The 25,048-nt window shown below is 43.6% G+C and overlaps 1 protein-coding gene across 6 annotated transcripts in view; it reads right to left on the minus strand.

Moving 5' to 3' along the window:
• The window catches only part of SMOC1 (SPARC related modular calcium binding 1), a 522,950-nt gene that overhangs the window by 135,846 nt on the left and 362,056 nt on the right, over positions 1-25,048 (minus strand). For all 6 annotated transcript variants that reach the window (XM_029598790.1, XM_029598788.1, XM_029598789.1 and 3 more), the window contains exon 6: positions 24,886-24,942. In XM_029598790.1, coding sequence (XP_029454650.1) covers positions 24,886-24,942 — 57 coding nt within the window. The remainder of the gene's footprint in view (positions 1-24,885; positions 24,943-25,048) is intronic.

Here is a 25,048-nt window from a genome sequence, read left to right on the forward strand (position 1 = left end):
AAATTTCTGCATTTATAATACATTTTACATGAAAAAGCACATTCAAACTATAGTCTTCTGAAGTAAAAACATCAGTTATAACATGTGTATTATATTTATGTGGTGCAAACCAGAAAACACTGAAGAAGAGCAAAAAAAAAGTCACTTGGAACTCATATAGTATTAAGCTTATTGTAAAGTGTGTTACTGGCCCTCAGAAAGCATGAGTAAACTGAATTACAAAATTACAATATGGTAAACTTCCTACACCAAAACAGCACTAACTGCCAGCAATCAAATAGTAACAACCACACCTATGAAAAGCAATATTGCAATTATTACACCAGGCCTTAAAACACCAATATACCTCCTATTAGGAAAACAGAACAAACCAGGCTGCTATAGATCCCTTGACAGAAATTACACAGTAGCAGGATGACTCACCTCGGTCATACATGCAGAACATAAACAGACCTTGACCTAACACAGATTAAGGAGACCATAAAGTATAAATATAAATGTGCAGACAAAAACTGAACTGGAAACCATAACAAGCCAGACTCTATGTAGTGCAATAATGGAAAACCAGAAACATCATTATTGCTCATGAAACATCAAATAAAACAATCAAGAAATATAAAACATCCACCATAACAGTAAAAAAATATACTAAGAAAATGAATATTTCATAACAGCTGACAAAGAAAAGATTCAATCATCTCATAAAAATGTTTTAAAAAGTTCCCAAATATCAATAAAATACTTCAAAAGAGCAGACACATGGAATGACATCCAATAATTAAAACTAATAAGGATAAAATAAATTCCACATTCTCCATATCTGTGAATTTTTTATTTACAGTAATCGATTAGTGGGGGAAGGGGGCTACACAAAGACTTTGTCCTCTCATATATACACACTAACACAAATATGTTCATTCTTACAGACACACGCTCATTCACACTCTCACATACACACACATCTCCCCTTCTGGAAAGCACAAGCTGCAATAGCCTCTTCCTTCAGACTGCTCAGGTGATGGGGCTACCTCTTCCTCTCAGGGCATGGGCTGTTGCTGCTCTTGCTCCTTTCTTCTGACCACAAAGGCTGAAGCTGCTTCTGATGGCTGCAGCAATTGTGCCTCCTCCTTTACACCCGTGTGGGCCCACACAGGCAGCAAGAACTAGAAGCCACAATTATTGTAGTCCTGCCACTGTTGTGCTGTACACATAACTGTGTTGCTCTAGGCAGCCGCCTAGTCTGCCCAGTTCTTCTACTAGCCCTGCACATCCCCCCATACATTCCTGCTCCTTCTCTACTTCCCTTTTCCTCTTACACCTCTCTTCCATCTCATTCATATCCCCTTCCCTTCCCTCCCATCTCCCTCAGTCACTCACCTCTTTCATTTTCCTTCCCCTCCCTTTTCTCACTAACTTCTTCCCTTTCTTTTCCTCCCCTTATATTTCCCTCACTTCTTTCTTCCCTTCTCACTCATTCACCCCTTCCCTCTCTTCCTTGGCTCTTCCCACTCACACCTCCTGCCTTTCCTTTACTTCCCTCCCACTTCTCACTCAACCCCTCCCTCCCCCTTTCACTCACACCTCCCCTCACTCACAGTTTCTCTCCTTTCCCTATCCTTCCTTCTGCTGTCCTCCCTCCTCTTTTCTCAACTGCTCCCCTTTCCCCCTTCCTGTTTAATGTACTTTCGCCCTTTTTGTTTAAGCAGTTGTAATGTGAACCGGCATGATGTTCTGATGAATATCTGTATATAAAATCTACAAATAAATAAATAAATAAAATAATCCCTTCCCTTCCCTCTCACTCACCTTTATTCTCTTCCCTCCCTTCCTTTCTCACTCACCCCTTCATTTCCCTCTCATTCACTCACCCTCTCTCTTTCCCCTTTCTTCCCTCCCACTCATATTCTTCTCTCTCACTCACACTTAGGCCCGGTGTAACTGGGTGTGCAGACCGGAGGAGATGGGGTGGTGACAGCAGGAGAGGCTGCATGGCCACTGGCAGAGCTCAACCCGACAGAGGCTGAAAATATGGAGAGGTCACGATATTCCCTTTAATCTGCGGGGGCAGGGAAGCGGAAGCTGCGTGCACCTGCTGGAAAAGTTATGTGCAGGTACGCACAGCTTCCACTTCCCCACCCCCAGCTCATGAAGGCCAGTGAGCCATGGTAGAGCTCATCCCATCACGGCCTGAAGCCAGCAGGGGGCCCATGGGGTATGGTGGTGCTCATCCCACCACAGTTCGAAGTCAGGAGGCAGACATGAATATCTGTGTAAGAGCCTGTATGCATGCATGTCCATGTGAGAGCCTGTATGCGTGTCTGAGAACCTGTGTTCATGTGTGTGTCTGTGCGTACCTGTGTATACGTGTTCCTGTGAGAGCCCATGTGTCACATATAAGCTCTCACAGGCCCGCGTACACACACTGTTTCTGTGAGGGAGAGAGAGCCTATGTATGTGAGATAGAGGGAGCATGTGTGAGAGCACAGACATATAAATGAAAGAGGGAGTGTGTGAGAAAATGAATGTATTGTGTGTGAGAGAGAAAAAGAAGATAAAGTCCGTGTGGCCTTACCTCTCCCAATCCACAGCAATCTCAGAGTAACTGGAAATTAAAAGATCGCAGGTACGGAGAGCAGTAGATTTTTTTAATCCTTATTCGTTTTAATTATTGGGTGTAATTTGATGATTCTGCTCTTTTAAAATATTTAAATTTTTATGGGGGAAAAGAACATTTTTTAATTATTGGATTTTTTATTCATCAGATGTTCTGAAATATTTTATTGATGTTTGGGACATTTTGATTCTGGTCTCTATTCTGTATTTGGTCAGGGTCTATCTATGTTCTGCATAAGTGACTGAGGTGAGGTATATTGCTGGCATACAATTTCTGTCAAGGGATCTACAGTAGCCTAGCTTGTTCTAGTTTCCTAATAGAAGGTCTATTGGTATTCTAGGGCCTGGTGTAATATGTGCAGTGGTGCCTTTTCATAGGTAAGGTGGTTACTGTTTGAGTGATGGCAGTTAGAATTGTTTTGGTATGGGAGGTTTAATATATTGTAACAAGCCGTAAAGCCCGTTAAAACGGGCTACATCCCTCTGTCTCTCACCTCCCCCTCATTCTCTCTCCCCTCACTCTTCACCACCCCCCTCCCCCACCCACTCCTCTCCACCCTCCCTCTCCTCTCACTCAGTCCCCCCTCTCCCTCACTCCCTCCCACTCAGTCCCCCCTCTCCCTCCCTCCCACTCACTCAGTCCCCCTCTCCCTCCCTCCCTCCCACTCACTCAGTCCCCCTCTCCCTCCCTCCCTCCCACTCACTCACTCAGTCCCCCTCTCCCTCCCTCCCTCCACCCACCTCCATTTCCTCCCGGCGCCGTAAGCGCGACTTCCCGCAACCCTCACCCGGCTCCATTAACTCCTCCCGCTCCTGCCGGCAGATCTCGGGGGGGTCACTCCCGCGCGCGCGGCAGTGACCCCCCCGAGATCTGCCGGCAGATCTGGGGAGGAGAAGTAGCGGCACCGCGCGCGCGCGGTGCCGCTACTTCTCCTCCCGCTCCTGCCGGCAGATCTCGGTGGGGGGGGGGCGCGGGAGTGACACCCCCCCCCCCGAGATCTGCCGGCAGATCTCGGTGGGGGGGGCGCGGGAGTGACACCCCCCCCCCGAGATCTGCCGGCAGATCTGGGGAGGAGAAGCAGCGGCACCGCGCGCGCGCGGCGCCGCTGCTTCTCCTCCCGCTCCTGCGGCCCCACCGCCATTTTTTTTTCTGATCGACATCCTTGCCCGCACATGCGCAGTAGAGCTGCGCTCTACTGCGCATTTGCGGGCCGTCGGTCACAGGCCATTTATAAGGTAGATGGCAATTCTGTTTATTCATGGCTTTCTGAGGGACAAGCCCACACGTCATACACATTACATGTGTTTTTATATTGTTTTATTGTATTTATTGTATTTCCCGCCTGAGTTCTTTGTAAACCGGCATGATGTGTTTCACGAATGTCGGTAAATAAAAGTTAATAAATAAATAAATAAATAAATAAATTACAAAAAGTCTAATTCCATTGGAGTTCCAAGTGACATTTTTGCAGATTTTTCTGGCTGGCACCACAGCAGTGCACATAAATATCATATTCATTTTATAAGTGATAATTTTGCCTCAGAAGAATGTACTTTTGAATGTTCTTTTTCATGTAAAATGTGATATAAATGCATAATTTAATTGTGTGTGTTTGTTAAAGGGTGGGAGTGTGAGACAAGGGGGGGGGGGGGGGGGGCTGGCATGTCTGCAAGGCTGTAAGATTTGCCTAGGGTAGCTAAAGCCCTTCCTTTCACCAGGGGTTCTGGTGAGGTGGGGTGGGGCGAGTGTCAGTTTTTAAAAATATACGGGCTGATTCAGTAAAATTCGCGGGAGAGCTGGCGCTCCGAGGCGAGCACCCAGGCCACTTTCCTGGGCGTGCAATTCTGTATTTAAATGAGGGCCTGCGGTAATAAAGAGACGCTAGGGACACTAGCGCGTCCCTAGCAGGCCGCGGGCAGATTTTTATTTATTTATTTTTTTGGAAGTTTTTTTTTTTTTTTTTTTTGGGGCCTCCGACTTAATATCGCTATGATATTAAGTCGGAGGGTGTACAGAAAAGCCATTTTTTTCTGCTTTTCTGTACACTTTCCCGGTGCCGGCCAAAATTAACTCCTGCCTTCGGGCAGGCGTTAATTTCTGAAAGTAAAGTATGCGGCTTGGCTGCACATTTTAGTTTCTATATCGCGCGGGACTAACTAATAGGCTCATCAACATGCATTTGCATGTTGTGGGCGCTATTAGTTTTTGGGGGGTTGGACACGCGTCTAGACGGGGGCTATCTGTGCGCTCAGCCTGAGCGCACCGTACTGAATCGGCCTGATAGATTGCTGAAGGGAGCTTGGCTTTTTTTTTTTTTTTTACAGGCCCAGGACAGAGACTGAATGAAGTGGGGGGCGGGGAGGAGGCAGCACAGCAATTGCTCACACAGGGCAGCAAAAAAGCTAGCACCAGCCCTGTTCACAACTCCTTCCTTCCCTATCACTCATTCATTTACCCCCAATTCCCTTCTCTCCTTGCTCATTCCCTCCCCGTCATTTCCCACTGAGAATGGAGAGGAAGGGGATGAAAGGAGAGGGAAGGTGAGCTAAGCTGAGGAGGTAGTGTTCTCTCTCTCACACACACACACTCATTCCCCTCCCCCTTCCTTTCAATGCCTTGCCACTGCCATCTCCTCACATAGTTCTTCCTGCCTGCCGGGGCTGGAAACCCCAGGGGCACTTCTTTGCTGCCACACTGCCATAGTTTTCTTCTGCCATGCCACCAGAATTTCCTTCTGCCTGTGGGGTTGGGAACCCCGCAGGCATATTTATCACTGAAGCCTTGCTGCCACTGTTTCCTTCTTCCGCCCACAGGGGATCAGAATCCCACAGGCATATCACTGAAACTGTGCTTGAGGTGATGCTGATGTTGGGCCTGAATGCGTGGTGAGGTGGTTGTGGCAGGACTATTTTGGGGGCACTTTTTTGCCACCTCAAAATTTTGCCACTTGAGGCAAAATGTGCCTAATGATAAAACTGCCTCTGCTGGTAGCAGGTTTAAATCAAATTTTGAAAAGCATTTTTTTCAGTCAGCACAGTATTAAGCTGTAGAATTTATTGCCAGAGGATGTAGTGAAAGCTAATAGCATGGCTGGGTTTAAAATGTTTTGGAGAAGTTTATGGATTCTAGGCCCATTAACATTTATTTGCGAGGCAGGCAAGAGGTTCGCCACAACCTACATCTGGGAATAAGCAACAGGGAGGTGATTTTCCGGGTATTTCCAAGTGATCGGAATTGGCCACGGTCACAGATAGGATACTGAACACAATGGACCATTGGCATGATTCATCATGGCACTTCTTATGTTCTTTATGTGTAAAAAAAAAAAAAAAAAAAAAAGCCATGAGGGCTTTGGGAAATACTTAAAACAATTTTGGAATGAGCAGTGAGAATCAATACATGGAACATTTTCACAAAATTTCACCACATTGATTTTGGAGAAAACTAACTAGAAAAAAAGTACTTAGATTTCCCTGATAAAATATGCTCAGCTATTTGTCATTACTTACTAGAAAAGGCAGATGTAGTCAGTTTGAATGGCTGATCTGATTTTTCTAACATATACAGAGAAACACAGACAACAGGCCCATCTATTCAGCCTATTTTCCTTCCCTGTTGTAACACCACAAACCCTACTTGATCTCTATCTAAGGGGTGGATTTATCAAAATGCGGTAAGTACCGCATGTGATAGCAAAAGGGGTGTGTTTTATGCTAATATAGCATTTATTACCTGTGTGAAGAGCTAAGTTAGCACAAATTGCGATACCATTTTCATATTCTGCGATAAGTGCCAGACCTGTTGTATTTCCTTCATTCAACCACCAGGGGACCATTGTTAATGGTCCTGGACACACAGGAGGGAGAGAGAGAGAGAGAGAGAGAGAGAGAGAGAGAGAGAGAGAGAGAGAGAGAGAGACTGGCCATAATATCATGGCCCGTAGGTAGGTATTTGTATCCCTATAGTAGGCCCACCTAGTAACTCGAGGTGGGGTTTAGGTAAGAGTGTAGGGGGTTAGGGGCCACTTTGACATTCTACGTGACACCTACGAACAGAACAGTGGTCTCTTGTGAAGATTTGCTGGCCTTCAGAGTGAGGAAACTCACTCCAAGATGAGATTTGGGCAAGGTTCTCTCAACCTAGTTTGATGGACTCTCTACCTGGGTAACATCAAGCTAGGTTGAGAGAACATTGCCCAAATCTCATCTTCTTATATGCGGATGACATTCAGTTCTACATTCCATTCGACTCCTCTTTTGAAAAGACAGCATCGACACACGCAAAATACATGAAGGCAATACAGCTAGAACTCTCTAAGCTAAAACTAACACTCAATATAAAAAATACCAAACTCATCTGGTTAAGGAGAAATTCCCCCATTGTTAAACCGCTATCACTAAACCTAGGTAATTTCGATATCACACCTTCAGATCAATCCGAGACTTAGGAATTCAGATCGACAAAAATGTTACTATGAAAAGACACATAAACAAATCAATCACTACAGGATATGCAAAACTGCACATTCTACAAAGATTGAAACCATTACTAACCACAGAAGACTTCCGTACAGTTCTACAAAGTTGCACGGGTTGGCCACCAGCTGACCCCGCTTACCAACACGGCAGGGCCTTCCTCCGTGATAGGGAATCCCCGCCGTTCTCTGCAGGTCTCCTCCACTTGGGGCATCGGGGCGAACGCTAGCTAACCTGCGCATCGGCAGGCACATCGGCAGGCAGAGGCGCGCGCCTCTTAAAGGGCCAGCGGCTAAGGAGTGCCGCGGCCCAGGAAGATGACGTCAGGCTCAGGGCCCTATTTAGCCTGAACCCGGGCTATCCAGATTGCCTCTGCAACGAATCCTTCTCCTTGTGAGCCGCTGGTTGCCCTGTGTTCCTGCTCCTATGTTCTTGCCTCCATGCCCCGGTTTCTGCACCCATCTCCCGCTTGGATCATCTCAAAGGCTGCTCTGTCTTATCCTTGCCTTTGTTTTAGGCTGGTCCAAACTATCTCAGACTTGATCTGACAAGGCCAGTAAGGTACCATGCCTGGACAGAAGGTGTGCTAAGGAGTGGCCAAGTATGACTGAAGGTGGAGCCTGTAGCAGGTACTATACCCTGAGAGTTGGATCCTTGGGTGCAGGTGGCCACCAGGACTTACCAGGCAGGGAACAGGAATCAATTGCAGAGCAGGAACCAGCCTGGATAAACAGCAGTTTCAAAGAGCAAGTGACATAAGCTTTCAAACAGTCTGTGCACATTTGTTACAAATCAACTAGTGTAGAAATGGCTCGGGAGGAGAGAAAGGAAGCATGAGTGGAAGGAGGTTCTCTCCCTACACCGGGTCCAGTTTCTGACTGGTTCAACGGAGTCCCGAATGCCGAACCCTTACCTCACCTCATGACATCATCGATTGGGGACCAGAGGGGCTTTAAAAACTGCTCTACTGCGGCGAAATAACTGCTCGTAAGAGAGAAAGGAAGCGTGAGTTGAAGGATGTTCTCTCCCTACACCGGGTCTAGTTTCTGAACTGGTTCAACAGAGTCCTGAACGCCAAACCCTGACCCCGCCCCATGACATCATCGATTGGGGACCAGAGGGGCTTTAAAAACTGCTCTACTGCGGCAAAATAACTGCTCGGGAGGAGAGAAAGGAAGCGTGAGTGGAAGGAGGTTCTCTCCCTACACTGGGTCCAGATCTGTCTCATCCGGGGAAGTCACCTTGAGCCCCCCCAGTCCTGAAGAAACATTTGTTAGCAAGCTTGCAAGAATCCCCAGAAGTTGTTTTGCTAATTAATGAGCCAGTGAGCTCTTTTAGCAATGTAGAGGGAACAACAGGGGTGCCTGAGAGTTCAAAATCAGCGACAAATTTGGAGGATATGGTCTCTACAGTACAAGAATTGTTACCTCAACCCACAGTATTAGAGAATCTTTATACTAAACCATCTATAGTGACTTTGGACTCCTTATGGGAGCTTGTGGCACAGCTAAGATCGGAAGTTAAAAAATGTTCCCTACAAATTTCTGATTGTGCACAAAAAGTGGACATTCATATTCAAGATTGTAATATTAAAGTAGAAGACCAGCAAAAACATATTCAAGGGCTTGAAGATGGGGCAAAAAAAGGGCTGGAAGAATACAATAATACAAGAACAACTAGTATCAAACAGAAAGTGTTCCAAACTACGTAAGTAGGTTCGAATGTGGACTCTTGGTCCAGAGGGTACTCACCAAGGCGCCGGCCTGATGAGTTCTTCTCTGGAAGGGGGAATGACGTAGTCCAGGCAGACGTTAAAGGCAGGCGAAGCAAACACAGGTCCAGATCCAAGCAGAGGACAAGGCAGGCGGCAGGCAAACACAAGTCCAGGTCCAAGCAGAGGTCAAGGCAGGCGGCAGGCAAACACAAATCCAGGTCCAAGCAGAGGTCAAGGCAGGCAAACACAAGTCCGGGTCCAAGCAGAGGTCAAGGCAGGCGGCAGGCAAACACAAATCCGGGTCCAAGCAGAGGTCAAGGCAGGCGAACAGAGAAGCACAAGAAGCAGCCACTCTGGAACCTTGTTGCGAAGGCAACTGCTAAGTCCCAGGGAGAGGTTTAAATCTCCCTGGGTGATGATGTCATCTTCTGGGGCCGGCCCGGCCCTCGCGCCCTGGCCCCTTTAAGAGGCGGGGTTTTTCGCGGTCTCCCCGACGCTGAGTACTAACGCCGAAGAAGTCGCGTCGCGGCCCGTGCGCTGACCGCTGCACCGAAGGACGGTCCCGCTCCGCCGCGCAAAGAGAGGTAGGGGGTCCTGGCCGAGGGTTTCCCCGGTCAGAAGTCGTAACAGAAAGATTGAATTTATAGAAAACCGTCTGAAACATCTCAATCTCAGACTTCTTAATTTTCCTAAAATTATAGGGGAACAGCCCAGGGTGACATTAAGGAGATATTTAACAGAGGTCTTGAAAATACCACTAGAGAAATTACCATCGTTTAATAGGGTTTACTTTCTCCCCTTTCGAAATGTGAGTGGTAGAGATGTCCAAAGCCATTAATTGGATCTACAAAATTTGAGAGAGTTTCTAGAATCCTCCACAATAGAAATTGTGGAGAGAGCTACCCTATTAGTATCATTTGTTATGAAACAGACCTCAGTTTTATAATGCACATGTACTTTCAGAATTTAACAGTAAATTTTCATGGTCAATTTATACAGATATTTCCTGACCTAACCAAATCCACTCAGGAGAGGAGAAAAGGCTTCCTGTCTTTAAGACAGGAAGCCCAAGCAATGGGGGCAACATTCCAATTGAAGTGTCCCAGTAAATGCATTTTGAAACTGAATAATGAAGTTTATGTTTATTTTTTCCTTGAACAATTAAAAATGTTCATAAATTCTCGTAAAAGAATGCTCTCTCCCTCCTCCCCCCAAGTAAGCCCCATCACTCAGGCATAAACGGAAATTGGGTTGGTGCATGTTATTGCTATTGCCTTGTTTAATTTTTTTTCTTTTATAGCGCCTTTATACTAGATTATTCTCCTATTTCCTACTCCCATTGTACTGTGGTCTAGGTAAATAATGTCTTGTTTCTAAGTAATGGAAATTAATTTCTTTGTTAATTTTGTTTCTTTTTTCTGTGAAAAGTTTATACTTTGTAATTATTTGAGAAAATCAATAAATAAATATATTTAAAAAAGCAAAGAAAACAAAAAAAACTAGTGTAGAGATCCCTAGGTCTCCACTAGATGGACCTAGATCCCTCTCCTTGAATTTGGACAGCTAGGAGATACTATTTCTTGCAAGCACTTCCCCTTGAGGATGGCTAAAATGGTATAATCCCAATCCAGAAAGGGGAGTTAGCCTAGGATAGAGTGAGGCAGTCTAGATTTAGTTTTTGAAAGATAAGAAGTTTAGGGCCCATGCTTAACTAAGGAAGGGAGAGACACTGCCCTGCCAAATCTTTGGATAAAGACTGGTGGGAAGAGAGCCAGAGAGAGATTTTTGATATTTTTGCTAAGTTTTGATATTTTGTGTGTAATACCTGTGCCTGCTGGGAGGTAGAAACCCCTTCTGCATTAGTGCAGAAGGGATCTATACACCCCTTTGCCCCAGTAAGATTAGTTTGTAGAGACCACCAGAAAGTTCCAGTAATTTTTTTGTCTAAAGTTGAGTTTTTCCATCTAAGTGGGAAGGAAGTATTTTTCTGCAACTCTTCCTTGCCCACAACTGGAAGTTAAGATCTGCTTCCAGTTAAGATCTTTCCTCCAGGAAGGTCTCCTGATATCTGTGTTTGAAGAGACATTCATGGGAGAAAAAAGAAGGAAGATACCTGGAGACTGCCAACAGAGTTTCCATCCCACGATGCAGGACAACAACCAGGCTGGAGATCGGGGACAATATTATGGACCTCAGGTACCATGGAAACTAGGGACCCTATTCACTACTAGGATACCCTGGACATGTTAGGATTCTTATCATTTTCCTCCATGGAGGATAAGTAGTTCTCAATTTCCTACAATGAGGGATACTTGCATAAGGACAGAGATACTTTAGACCTGTTCTCTCCTACCATCACTAAACCTGGATGAATTTGGACATTATGGGCCCGATATTCAGCCAGCAGATAGCCGGATAGATAGGATGTATTGGGCTATCTAGCGGCCGCTGAATATCTGATTGACTTATCCGGCTATCTTTTAGCTAGTCAATTTATAGGCAGACAATGGGCGGATTGGGGAGGCTCTAAGAAGCAATCTTCAGCCTTAGATGGATAACTTATCCGCCTAAGTTATACCTGCATAATAGCAGGTCTAAACTTAGATGGATAATACTTATCCATCTAAGTAGCCATGCTGCTGAATATCCCATCTAAGTTAGTCAGATATGTCTATTCGGCCAACTTAAATAGACAATTTTTAAATATTGGCCCCTATGTTATTTATATATCTTAATTACATTACAACTAATCATAGTAAACTGTTATTTGAACACCCAACCAGTGAATCTTGCCTGGTTTGTACAAACACCTGCCCCGAAGAGCTGTGGGAATGCACACACAAGATTTTTCACTCCAGTCCTGGGCCTTGAAGTTCATCTTCCTCCCAACATAAGAACATAAGAAATTGCCATACTGGGTCAGCCCAAGGGTCCCTCAAGCCCAGCATCCTGTTTCCCACAGTGGCCAATCCAGACTACAAGTACCTGGCAAGAAAGAGCCCACCACTTTGGGCAAGAAGATGAGGAAAGTGCCTGTGGAGTTAGCCCCGAAATATAAATATTTTAATGGCTCTTTAGGATACCACATATCCATCAAAAAAAGGGTTACACTAAATTCACTTACTAATATTAAATATGAAAAATGTAAGATAAAAGTAGGTAATTGGTGACTCAATTATGCTAAACTTCAGATCCTCCTCTACCTGCAGGTCTAGCCTGTAATGGTTTGTGAAAGTATCCCAGGAGGACCATGTGGCTGCCCTATAAATATCTTGTGGCATTGTACCTCTATTCTCCGCTTCCCTAATCCAGTGTGCAATTGAGGGGTTTAGAAGCAGTCTGGCCCCTTCTCTGGCCCTCTAACAGGGCAAACAATCTGTCTGACCCCCTAAATTCATTGGTGACCTTTAAATAATGTAGCAGCATTCTTTAGATGTCTAGTGGGTGAGTGCTGCCCCCTGTCTGTCACCCCTCTGTCCACCTCAGAGCTGGTGAAACAATCTCCCGATTTGCATGAAACTCTGACAGCACCTAAAGTAAGAAGGATGGGAGAGGACGAATAAAAGCCCTGTCCTGGTATATTGACAGGTAGGGCGCCCTACAAGACAAAGCCTGGATCTCTGAGATCCTTCAGGCTGAGCATATTGCCACTAGAAAGACTGCCTTTAAAGAGAGGTCCTTTAACGTTGCCCCTGTAAGTGGTTGAAAGGGTGCCTTGGCCAAGGTTCTAAGGACCACATTATGGTCCCTCGTGGGTATTACCTGAAGCTTCGCAGGCCGCATGTGTTTTACTGCCCTCAAGAAATGTGCTATGTCAGGGTGAGCCCCTAGGGAGCCTCCCTGCACCTGGCCCCTAAGACAGGCTAATACTGGCCACCTGCACTTTGAGAGAGTTTAGGGCTAACCCTTTTTCTAGGCCATCCTACAGGAACTGCAAGATTTCCCTTGTTTTTGCTGTTTCTGGGGAGACTTTTCTTCCCTTGAACACTCCTCAAAAACCTTTCAGACCCTACCATATGCTCGGAAGGTAGAGTGCCTCCTAGATCTTAACAAGGTGGCTACTTCTGCCCTTGAATAGCCTTTTTTCTCTAACTTGTCCCTCTCAAGAGCCAGACTTGTAAGATAATAATGATCTGACTTTCCCCTCTTGACTGGGCCCTGCCTGAGCAGGCTCTCGGCTTTCCCTAGCTTTAGAAGTGCATCCCTGCTCAGCCTCACTAGGTCCACATACCATGACATTCTGCGCAGGTCTGAGGCTACCAGAATGATACAGCCTCCATGATCTGCTGCTTTCCTTGGTACTCTCGCTATTAAGGGCCATGACAGAAATACGTACAGCAGCTGGTCCACTGGCCACGGTTGGACTAGGGCATCTATTCCTTTTGAACCCTGTTCCTGGTGCCTGCTGAAACATTTTTCTGCTTTGGCATTCCTTCTTGTTGCCATCAAGTCCCATTCTGGCCTTCCCCGCCACGTCCTCCACTAATTCCCATTCTCCGTGATCTAGTGCATGCCTGCTGAGATAGTCTGTCTGTGTGTTCTTCTTCCCTGCTATGTAACTGGCTGTTAACCCCACCAGGTTCTTTTCTACCCAGCTCATTAGCTGTTATGCTTCTTCCTCTAACTGCCAACTTCGCGTCCCTCCTTGTCTGTTTATACAGGACACTGATGTGGTGCTGTCGAAATGGACTCTTACTGGATTTGCTCTGACCCTGAGACTTAGGTATTTGAGAGCCAGCCTTACTGCTCTCAGCTCCAACAGGTTCATTGAGGCCTCCCTCTCCCTGGCTGACCATCTGCCCTGCACTACCTGTTCTTTGCAATGTGCCCCCCCCTGCTTGTATCTGTCATTACTGTTACTCAGTCTGGTGGAACTAGTCTGACCCCTGCTAATAAGTTGCTGGCTCTGGCCTTGTAGGTGAGCCTGAGCCTCTCTCCATATCTCCGTGTGCTGTGGTTCCATCTTGAAAGCAATGTTCTCTGTACTACAAAGTATAGGGAGTAACAACCTGGGCTTCTCTCTGGGACTGAAACTGGTATTATTGCTTCCAGTGCCACCAGTTTGTCTAGGGTCGTTCTGATTGCCTCGCTTTTCTCCTGTGATCTGCAGGCGGACTCCAAAATAATTCTGGAACTGTGGTAGCTAACTCCAGGGAGTAACCTAGGTGGATCACATCCAGGACCCACCTGTCTCTAGTGACTCAGGCCCACTGATTGAAAAACAGAGTTAGGTGACCGCCCACTGGAGGAGGTTTGGGGGAGGCCCCCCTGACCATCACTTAGCCCCTTTAAACCCCCCTGGAGCTCTGGGGGCTTTATCTCTATGATTTTTTTTTGTTTAAAGGGCCTTAAGGGACCCTTGGGCCTATCCTCCAGGAGTCTCTGTGGTTTTGAATCCACCAGGCTCTTCATTAGGGCGTCTAAGTCTTCCCCAAAGAGGAGACACCCTTTGAAGGGCAGGACGCTTAACCTAGCTTTCTAGTGGGCATCCGCTACCCAATGTCTGAGCCACAAAAACCTCCTTGCCACCAAGACCGATGCCATCTGTTTGGCTGAGGTTCTAATGAGATCATACAGTATGTCTGCCAGAAAGGCTGTCCCTGACTCTATTCCGGCCATCGTATCTCCTGGGTTTTCTCCTATCCTTAATGTTTCTTCCTGGAGCTGCTGGAGCCATTTGACAAATGTCCTAGCTAAACAGCTCCCATATACCGCTGCTTGTAAAGACAAACTGGCTGTCTCAAATGCTTTCTTCAAAAAGGTTTCTACCTTTCTATCCTGTGCTTCCCTTAAGGAGGTGCCCCCTTCTACCAATATAGTCATCCTCTTTGACAGTGCTGCCACTGGGGCATCCACTTTTGGGACTTTTAATAACCTGTCTATCTCCCCCTGTTGTAGTGGGTGGAGGGAAGTCATTAAGGATCTTGCTTTCAGGGCTGAATCTGGCATAATCTGTTCTCCCTCAATCATCTCCTCTATAGCAGGGTGGAGGGGAAAGGCTTTCGCTGGTCTCCTTATACCTCTCAGGATTGAGTCCCCATGCAAGTTCTTTTCCTCCTCATTTTCCTTGCTTGGCTCCTGCAGGCTTAAGGCTTGCATGATCTTTACTATGAGAAGGCTCAGTTCTTCCTTCCTAAACAATCTCACTGCTACATCTCCTCCTTCACTCTCCTCATCCACAGAAGCTTCCCCTGGGAGTTCCAAATCCCCAGCATCACTTTCCGAACCACCAGGGAAAGGCAGCGGAGTGGCAGGAGAGTTCCCTCTGTCCTAGGTTTCTTTAACTCTGGCGGGTGTTGGGAGCCCAATGGGGAACTACTTCTCAGGGGACCTTCTAATGTAGCCACTTTGGCTTTCATTTCTTTATAGGCCTGGTGTATTAGCAAGATAAATACTGTGGAAAACAGTTTCCTGCACCATGCCTTGCCCCCTTCCCTCTAGGGCTTCTCTTTCTCTATCTCAGGGCCTGCCTGCACCTCGGCTGCATCCCCCCATGATGGGCCCTCTGCCCAATCAAGCTGCTCTGAGGGCTCCCTCTGCACTGGCAGTGCATCTGCTTGCAGCCCACCCCTCCTCACCTGGCGATTCACAGCCATCACCAGCAGGGGCAAAAGAAGCCAGCGAATGAGCTCCTCCTCCTTGTCCCACATTGTGAGCATTTCTGGCCCCTCTCAGCCATGTCTTGCCACTGGAGGGGGAGACGCCTGTCTTCTCGCCGCTGTGGCTAAAGATGCTTCCCTGGAACTGCCCTCTGCAAACCACAGCTTGCTTAGGACTACACAGGGACTTTTATTTTTTCAAACGGTGAGGAGGGGTTCCTCCTGGATCCTAACTACCTTGCCCTATTACTTCTTCTCTCTCTTTTTTTTTTTTTTATAGTTCCTAGCTATCCCAGTATACACTCCCACCTAACCAGAAGCAGAGAACTACTGAAGAACCTCCCAGCTATCCTAGGATATATAGCGTGAGTGACGTAAGCAAGAAAAAAACAACATGGAAAATATTCTCTGCCTCCACCTACTGGCAAGCAGGTGTGGACCAGTCTGCAGGATGAAAAGGAATAGTAATAGTAATAGTAGGATGCTGGGCTAGATGGATTTTTCTAGCCTTATGGTCTTATGTAAAAATGAAAAAAAAGTCATTATTATTGGGATATACAAAAACTAGCAGAAAAGTTGGTATAAGTGATTTATAAAAAGAAAATGAAATACATTTCATCTCAGTTGGGAGTACCTAAGTATAATCTACTTTGAAGTGCTGAAAAGCAGAATATAAAAATTTTTAAAAAAAATGTAAAATAATTTACATTTATTTTCCTTTTGGAACTAATATATAAGCTGTAACCCTCTCAAATTGATGTTTTTATTTATTTATTACCAGGTATTGATGTTTTTATTTATTACCAGTTTTCTAAAATATTTGAAATAAAGATAAAATTATTAGAGGTAATTTTCAAAAGAGTTATGCGAGGGCCTAGTGTGTAAAATTAGAGTATTTCATTTCTTTTCATTTATTATTTATATGCTGCACCAATCAGACTAATATAGCTACCCAAGGCAGTTTACAACAAATTTAAGAATACAATACAATTAAAACATATTTAAAATCATTTAAAACATTACATTAAAATAAAATAAAGAAAAACTGACATTTCTTCCACTTCTCATCCGCTTCTTCCACATTACTGTTTTTACCCACCAGACAACATTATTCATTTGGAAAACGCCAAGTTTTTACTTTCAAAACTGCAAATAATTTGTTTCCAAACTAATCTCCCCAGGCAGTAGATTCCAAAGCTCTACACCACCAAATGAAAACATTTTCTTACTACTACCTCCTTTACGCACTTACTTCCTTACAGAAATCTGCAAAAGAACACTATTTGTAGATCTCAAGTTCCTTTTTGGGACATAATGTCTCAACATTTGCTGTAAATATCCCGCTCCTTTACTTCTCAATGTCTTAAAAACCAATGTCATAACTTTAAATTGAATACAGAATTTCACTTTAAGCCAATGTAATTGATGCACCAATAAAGCTGCACTAATTCTTACTGGGCAACTGTAAACAATCCTTGCCACCATATTCTGAACTATTTGTGACTGATGTACAGGTTTATCCAGCAAACCCAAAAACAAGGCATTGCAGTAATCCATCAAGGGAGTAAAGTATGCTTGAACAAGTCTGAAACAAGAACATACTCAGCAGGGGATGAAGTTTTCACATATGATGCAATTTCATTAAAGTTCTCTGTGACACCCCTGAAATATGTGAATCTAAATCAAAATTAAGATCTAACAATACTCCCATTAAGAGCTCTGATTTATTTGCATTCAGTAGTAAATGGCTGACTGCTAACCACTCTGAAATCTTCTGTAGACATTCATTCAAATTTGAATATCAGCGGCCGCTAGACAGCTGGATAAGTTAATTATCTAGCTATCTCTTAGCCAGCTTGAAAGTGGGCAGATCTGGGTATATTTATTCTTAGCTGGATAAGTTATGCAGTAAGTTATACTTGCCAACAAGTAGGTTTAACTTAAATGGATATAACTTATCTAGCTATATAATGGCTTGTATGGGGATATTCAGCAGCATAGCCATTCCACTGAATATCCTTTGTAACTTAGCCGGATAAGTCATATCTGGCTAAGTTACTCAAACAGCTATCTCTCAATTCTGGGCCCATAATACCTAAATCCTTACCAAATGAGACAATCAGCTGAATATCATCTGCATACAAGACCAAAACCCAAAGAGGAAATCAATGCACCCAACGAGAGCATAAAAACATTAAACAATCAGGGGGACAATGCGGAGCCCTGCAGGACTCTGCAATTCACCCCAAATAGTTCTGATGTTTGGTCCCTCACGGAAACCACCAAAGACTTGGCCATCCGAAAAGATGAAAGCCATTGTAGAACACTTCCTCCCATTCCTAATTGTTTACAACACCTCAACAGAATATTATGATCAATTAAATCAAAAGCACTAGAAAGATCTAGCAAAATCAGGAAAACCGCCTCACCCCTATCTCTACAGTACATAACTTCCTCATTTTCAGCTAACAGCACAGTCTCTGCTGTAGCCCCCCCCTAAAAAAAAAAAACCCAGACTATCATCCAAATCTCTCACCTCATCCAAATACTGGGATAGCTGTTGAATAACGGCTTTCTGAATTATCTTGGATAAAAGTAAATTTGCCACAGGACAATAATTATTGCAGTCTGATGCCTGTAGAATGGGTTTTTTTTCACCAGTGGAAATAAAACAGTCTTCATAAATTTCAATTGTACAAAACCCTCTAAAAAAGAGGTGTTTACTATTTGACATAACCAAGGTAAAAAGTCATCTGGAAAAACTTTATTAAGAAAGGATGGACAAGGATCAAACAAACATCAAATGGCCCTACAAGCTGACAACAAACTCTTCAACATATCTAAATTCAACAAATCAAATTCAGTCAGGCCCTCCTCCTGAAATAAATCCAAACCTTCCTCTATATCATCTGCAACCAAAGCACTTTTAATCATTAACACAACTTCTCCATTACATTTCTGTATCTTTTCTTGCCAGCAGTTTACATAACTGTTACCATACAATGTGTCAGGAATATCATTAGAAAATGTACAATATTTTTCTAGCAAATTCTGGGTAGTTGCTTACGATTGTTTTCAGTTTTTAAAATCTGGGCTTCCAAAAATGTCTTAGTTCTAATCACATTAGTCAAATAAATATTTGCAGCCTTATGCCATTGCAATTTTACTTGCTAAACATGAGTTTTCGTTCAAAGCCTTTCTAATCTTTTAACAGTTTTGCGTTGAGCTCTAAGTTCTGCATTTAAACAAGGAGATAATAGTTTTAGCTTATTAGGTACCAACTTTACAAGTGCTACTTTTTCCTATGTTTGAACCACAGATATATTCCATATATTTCAAATTATTCACCATTTCATTAACACTTGCACCTTCACAATTCTGGCATGCTTCCTTCCATTTCATAAAGAAGTAACCTTCATCAGTTTTACCTCTACTTCTCATCACATTGTCCACTTTCAAATCATCAAGTTTTTGAATTTTAAAAGTGAACTCAATGATCAGACCATAAAACCTCTCTACTCCCACTAACATCTAATCTCTCCCTATGGAATTCTCCAGAGCCAAATATTAAATCTAGTGTATGGCCACCCTTAAAGAGTTGAAAAATGTACCCTCTGTTTTAAATTATAGATGACAAGACCTGTCAAAACATGTTGTGAGATAGAGCAAGAAGTATCCTCTACATGAAGATTACAATCCCCCATAACTAATAATTTAAGGCTACGTCCTTAATAAATTCATTCTAGTCTTCAATTCTATCTGAGCTAAAACCAGGTGATGAGTAATTACTAAAATCCCAATCCTTTGCCCTTTACCTATTGCAAATATTCACAACCCACCACAGCCCTCAGCATTGCTGTTCTAATTTCCAAGCTGATCTAATAATAACTGCTACTACAAACCCCATCTTTCCAATCCTATTATTTGTAATACTCTGATAATCCTCTGGACAGATAGAGGGTAAGGAGGACAAGACTCTTCGGATAACCAAGTCTCTGTAATTAACACCATATCTACCCCTATCTGTAACATTAAATCATGAATCGGAGTAGCTTTCTTATCCACTGACCTAGCATTAAATAACAACCAACTTACATTTTCACAAGGAAACATCTTTTCAATACCCATTGTCACATTTAAATTTACAGGAGTCAACAAATGTTCCCTTTTTTGCCTAAACCTTTATCTTCTATTAATCCCCCTCCCATTTATACCTCTTCCTGTAACACTAGCAGGGGTTAATGGTGCCAAACACATCCCAACAATTCCTCTAAAACAAAACTCATAAAGAACTCACAAAGGGGTGTGCTAAAGGAGCTGTGGCATGCCACTAAGTAGCAGCTCAATGTGTTAAAAAGCCATCCTGATGTTGGTGGGCGGAGCTTCGATGTATTATGGCAAGGGGTGGGACCAGGAGCCTGAATAGAGAAAGCTCATCTCAGGGCCTCGATAGCAATGACCCCAGTTAACCATAACTCTCTCATGGCAGTGTACTGGTCCCCCACTCTCCTCAGACACAGGGTAATTTAGAAAGTCAGATCTGAATTCAAGTGGCGGCTCAGCATATTTAAAAAGCCTTCTTTTGAACCCTGCTATGGTGGGCGAAGCTTCAGTGCAGCACAGCAGGGGACAGTGTACTGGTCCCCCACTCTCCTCAGACACAGGGTAATTCAGAAAGTCAGTTCTGAATTCAAGTGGCAGCTCAGCATATTAAAAAGCCCTCGTCTGAACCCTGCTATGGTGGGCGAAGCTTCAGTGTGGCACAGCAGGGGACAGGACTGGGAGCACAGCGGGATACAGCTCACCCCAGGGCCTCGATAGCAATGATCCTCATTAACCACCACTCTCTCATGGCAGCATACTAGTCCCCTACTCTCCTCAGGTGCAGATTAAGTCAGAAAGTCAGTTCTGGATAAGCAGCATATATGCACGTGTATCCTATTTTATAAACCTTGAGAGTACAGTGTATTTAGAATGTTGCATGTTAATGTTAACAGGGATAAAGGGGGCGGTTTAGGGACATTACAGGTGAGGATCAGAAGTATGCTCACAATTTGCTATTTAACTTTACAGCTGTTAATTGACTAGCGCAGTTGAAATCACACTTGTCTTTTGTGAGTAGTTTTTAGGCTGGAGATCTGGGTTAACTGATAGTTCAGGGTGAAGTGCTTGAGGGTCTAGGTGAACTGGTGAAGGTACCCGCAAACTGGTGATTCTAGTATGCACACAAGTATTTTCAGAAGTGGAACACTAGGAGGAGGGGACCCTCATGAAACTAGCAACCCGCAGATTTAAAAAAAAAAAAAAAATCATAGGAAGTATTTTTTTCACTCTGCATAATCAAGCTATGGAATCTACTGCCAGAGGACATGGTCAAGGCAACTAACACAGCAGGGTTCAAAAGAGGATTGGACAAGTTCATGAAGGAAATGTCCATAAACAGTTACTAGCCAGGTAGATTTGGGAAAGCCAGAACTTATCCCTGGGAGTGAGATACAAGAAATAACTCATATACTGGGAATTTGCCAGGTAGACTCGGACTGGCCACTGTCAGAGACAGGATGCTGGGCTCAATGGACCATGGTATGACCCAACATGATACTTCTTATGATCTTGTGAATACATGCATACTTTATAAAATACCTGCCTCTGCATTTAATTCTAGGTTATTATACATGCATTTTTATAATTATTACACACATAAAATATATGTGCATAATTTTATAAAATGGGACGAGAAAGTATGGATGTTCCTGTATTACAAATATATGCAGTTACTGAAATATACATGTGTACTCTCAGGGCAGCAGTGGATGCACACACATACTTGCGGTTTTCTGAAAACTTGCTTAGACCACACAAAGGCTATTTAGACATTTATATATGCTGGTTATATATACATAAGCCCATGTCAGTCTTTGAAAATTCACCCTAGACTGAGAGAAATACATTAGTGAAAAGGGCCCTAAATGGCAAACAGGGTCAAATTATGGAAGTACTCTAAAACTGCATGAAACATATTGAAGTTTGGTCCTTATTGATGCTGGTCTACTAAACAATGTCCAGATATAACAACATTTTAGAAACTAATTAGAGAAAATATTCAAGAAATAACATAGGGGATTTGCCATTGATTCTGGAAGTATTTCTTCTTGGGATGTCAATTAAGGGAATTTACTCATTAGCAGATAAATTGCTTATAGTTATCTCACCTGAGAGAGAAAGCTTGGAACCAACAGAGAAGGGAAAAAAAGAGAGCTAAGAAGCAGTGGAGGGGGAGGAGGAGAGTCTGAGAGGTGAAATGAGAGTTGGAGATAGAAACACGAATCAGAGAGATGAAAATTCAGCAGAGAAAGAGAGAAGTGGACTCTGTCCTCAAAATCTCATGCTTTAATAAATTATCTATAAGATGCCATTCGACTCTGTCTTTTTTGTCAAAAAGCAGGTGACTACATTTGTGATAGTAATAGTGCCTACAAATACAAATTAGCTATCACAAATGCAGTCAGCTGTTTTTAGACAATCTCTCTCTCTCTCTCTGCTGAATTTTCATCTCTCTGTTGATTCGTGTTTCTATCTCCAACTCTCATTTCACCTCTCAGACTCTCCTCCTCCCCCTCCACTGCTTCTTCGCTCTCTTTTTTTCCCTTCTCTGTTGGTTCCAGGCTCTCTCTCTCAGGTGAGGTCTAGCAGGTACAAAGATGCGCTGCTGCTAGAGCCCCGTGACTGGAGCAGTGGCATTTTCAAGCGCACGCAGGCTGAGTAAGGCTCTGGGGTAACAACATGCATGATGGTGGATGGTGCAGCAATGACTGACATTGCTCACTCCTGTAGCTTTTCTGACAAACTTTAGGAAAGAGATGACCCTCTTTAGGAATTCACAGCAGCATGTAGGATTGAGCTAAAATATTTAAAAAAACAGCGCAGCTTAATGGCAATCACCTGTTCCTGCAGAGTATATATTTTGTTTTGCATGACTACGTCAATTGGTGGATTCAGGTATTGATACCATTTAAAGATTAAGAGACAGTTTGAATTTTAAATGCTTATGAGGGACAAATCAGCAGCTGAATAATACTAAGTAACCTGTGCTCATGATGACAAAATTGCCTTTGATTATCATTGGACACTGACTTTTCGCTGTCTGAACAAATATCTCATGATAAGCCAGATGTACTAAGCATCATGGGGAAACCTCTTTAGTACATTTGGTTCAATATTTCTTATATAACACTGGTGCCCTAGGGCTATAGTACTCTTAACTATATTATGCATTTGTTTTGTAAATGTGTGCACGCATTTGGAATCTTGCAGTTGAGCCTGGAAATGTCTGGCATATAAGTGAGTGGTGAAACCTCTAGGGTAACGCTTCTCTCTCTGTATGAAGGAGAGTCTGTAGAAGGAAACACTAGAGTCAACATATGTTTTGCTGTGCTCCTGGTTTTCCCAGCATGTGGAGTTCTAGTCAGACTGGTGCTCCCATTAGGCAAACTAGTCTCTTGCCAAGAACACCAAAATTTTGAGGGCCGCAAAATCTTGCCAGCATGAGGCCCAGAGGGGTTTTGTGCCAGAGTCAATACTGCCAAAGAAGGCCGCTGGAGCCAGTGCCACAATAGGAAGGGAGCATTGTGCCGGAGCTGCTGCCAGCGGGTAAGTTGGGGAGGGGTTGCATGACCGAAGATTCTCTTAGGGTCCCAAATGTTCTTGCACCAGCCCTGGTTCCAGTTGCTTTTCCAGCTCCTGTATTCTGGCTGAATCCAACAAATTCTGAGAGTGCTTTCCTGTCAAGCAGGGAGGTTTCACCAACCACTTCATATAAAGGACTGATTGAGTTGTAAACTCTTATGGGTTTGGAAACCGATGGAAATGAGATAATTTAGGAAAGAAAGAGAGCCTATATATTTGGTTCTGGGTGGTAGGAGCTCCTCTGTTGTTGTTGTTAAGCGTGATTCTCTTCCTTTGGACACGCTCTCATAATATTTATGCGAGGAGAGATATTTAGCTGCTATTTTTTCATGGTACAATGGAATGTGCTAGCTTTACTGTGAATTCCTGTGGATGTGGACGTTTTGCATTCTGCTGTCTCTGAGAATAAACAGACTTTATTGGAAACACCAGCACTGTTTCCAGTTTGAGTTGTTTTCCCGGGCATGGACCTGTGTGTGCTTAGCACCTTTTGAGTAGTTTTCCTAGCATGTAAATCTAAGTCTGGATTATTTAGGAAGTTATTCCACCACAGAGGGGCTTGGTGATCCCTATCCAGTGAAAGCTACACCTCGGGCTGGTCCACTACACCATCTGTTTAACCACATCCCGCAAGAAACCAATAATAAGGACAGTACGGGAATCCACCCACCAACAATCATTTACACTTATACATGACTTTGTATTAGAAAGTACTCTAAAAGCAGGTATATAAAAAAAAAAAAGTCCTTTTTTTCTCAGAAAAAAAAGTTTTCTCTTTCTTTCTTCTGAATTCTTGTTTATATTTTTACAAAGGTTTGGGACTACCATGTGTTCTTCTCTGTTTCAGCCCAGTGTATTTGCAGCATCCCTGGTTTAAATAACAGAAACTACATTATATAATGCAGGAGCAGAACTGCACTGATTCTCATATTTTCATATTTAAACTGGCTCCACAAAAAAAGCTATGTAAGAACATTTTTCTACTAGCTCTGAGCAACATAGGAATGAAAAAAAACAAATGGATTACTCAGCCAGAAAATCCCAATTTGTTTCACTCCTAGTGGGGCCAAAACCTAGTAATCATGTGGCACTGCTAGTTTAACTATGTCACTCCATGGAACAGCAATAGCCTATCTGGGTAACTTGCACTTCAAATATTCACAGCACAACAAAAGCAGTTTGTCATGGACTAACTTTTTTTTTCCTGAAATTTGGAGAGCAGTAGCAGATGCAACAGAAAAAAAGGAATGGATTGTGAAGCCTCATGGACTAGGTGGTCATTGGTTGCTAGCCTCAGGTGCCTAATAGGATGAAAGGAACTGTAAAAACAATAGGCCCAACTCTAAAGGGCTCTTCAGGGTTAACTTGTGGTTTTACTTTTCTCTTCCTTCTCTCAAACAGGGTACCACCACTGCGGTTTGCAGAATTTACTGCTACAGTGTGGCAAAATAAAGAGGAACCCTCTGTTTCTGACCTAGTGTTTGCATTGGGCCTGAAACCTTCTGGAAATGGTGCAAAGCTTTTAAAAATTATATTACTCTGTCACATAAATGAACATCTCTGAGCAATAATGATATCTTCTCTTCTGAAGTGATACAAAGAACTATAGACTGGGTTCTGGAGAGGACAAGGAGTGGAAGTGAAGGGGGAGTAGCATTTGAAAAAAATACCTAAAGCTTTATCTGAGACTCTTTGGCAAACTCAGATAACCACAAGAGCATTTTGTTCCCTGCACAGAAACAAGTAGTAAGCTGAGAAATGATAATGAATAAGGATGAAAAAAAATCCCCAACTTACCATCTCCATCAAAGATGGGCTGAGTCTCCACTGTCGGTGTTGGCTTCGAACCATCATCTGAGTTTAGTGTTAAAAAGAAACGAAAAGAAACTACCATTATTGAGGTAAATGCTATCTACTCTCCAGAACTGTTGAATTATTGGGATTTGTACATGGCCCGGCC

Source organism: Rhinatrema bivittatum, chromosome 4 (genome assembly GCF_901001135.1).
Source record: "Rhinatrema bivittatum chromosome 4, aRhiBiv1.1, whole genome shotgun sequence".
Lineage (NCBI taxonomy): Eukaryota > Metazoa > Chordata > Amphibia > Gymnophiona > Rhinatrematidae > Rhinatrema > Rhinatrema bivittatum.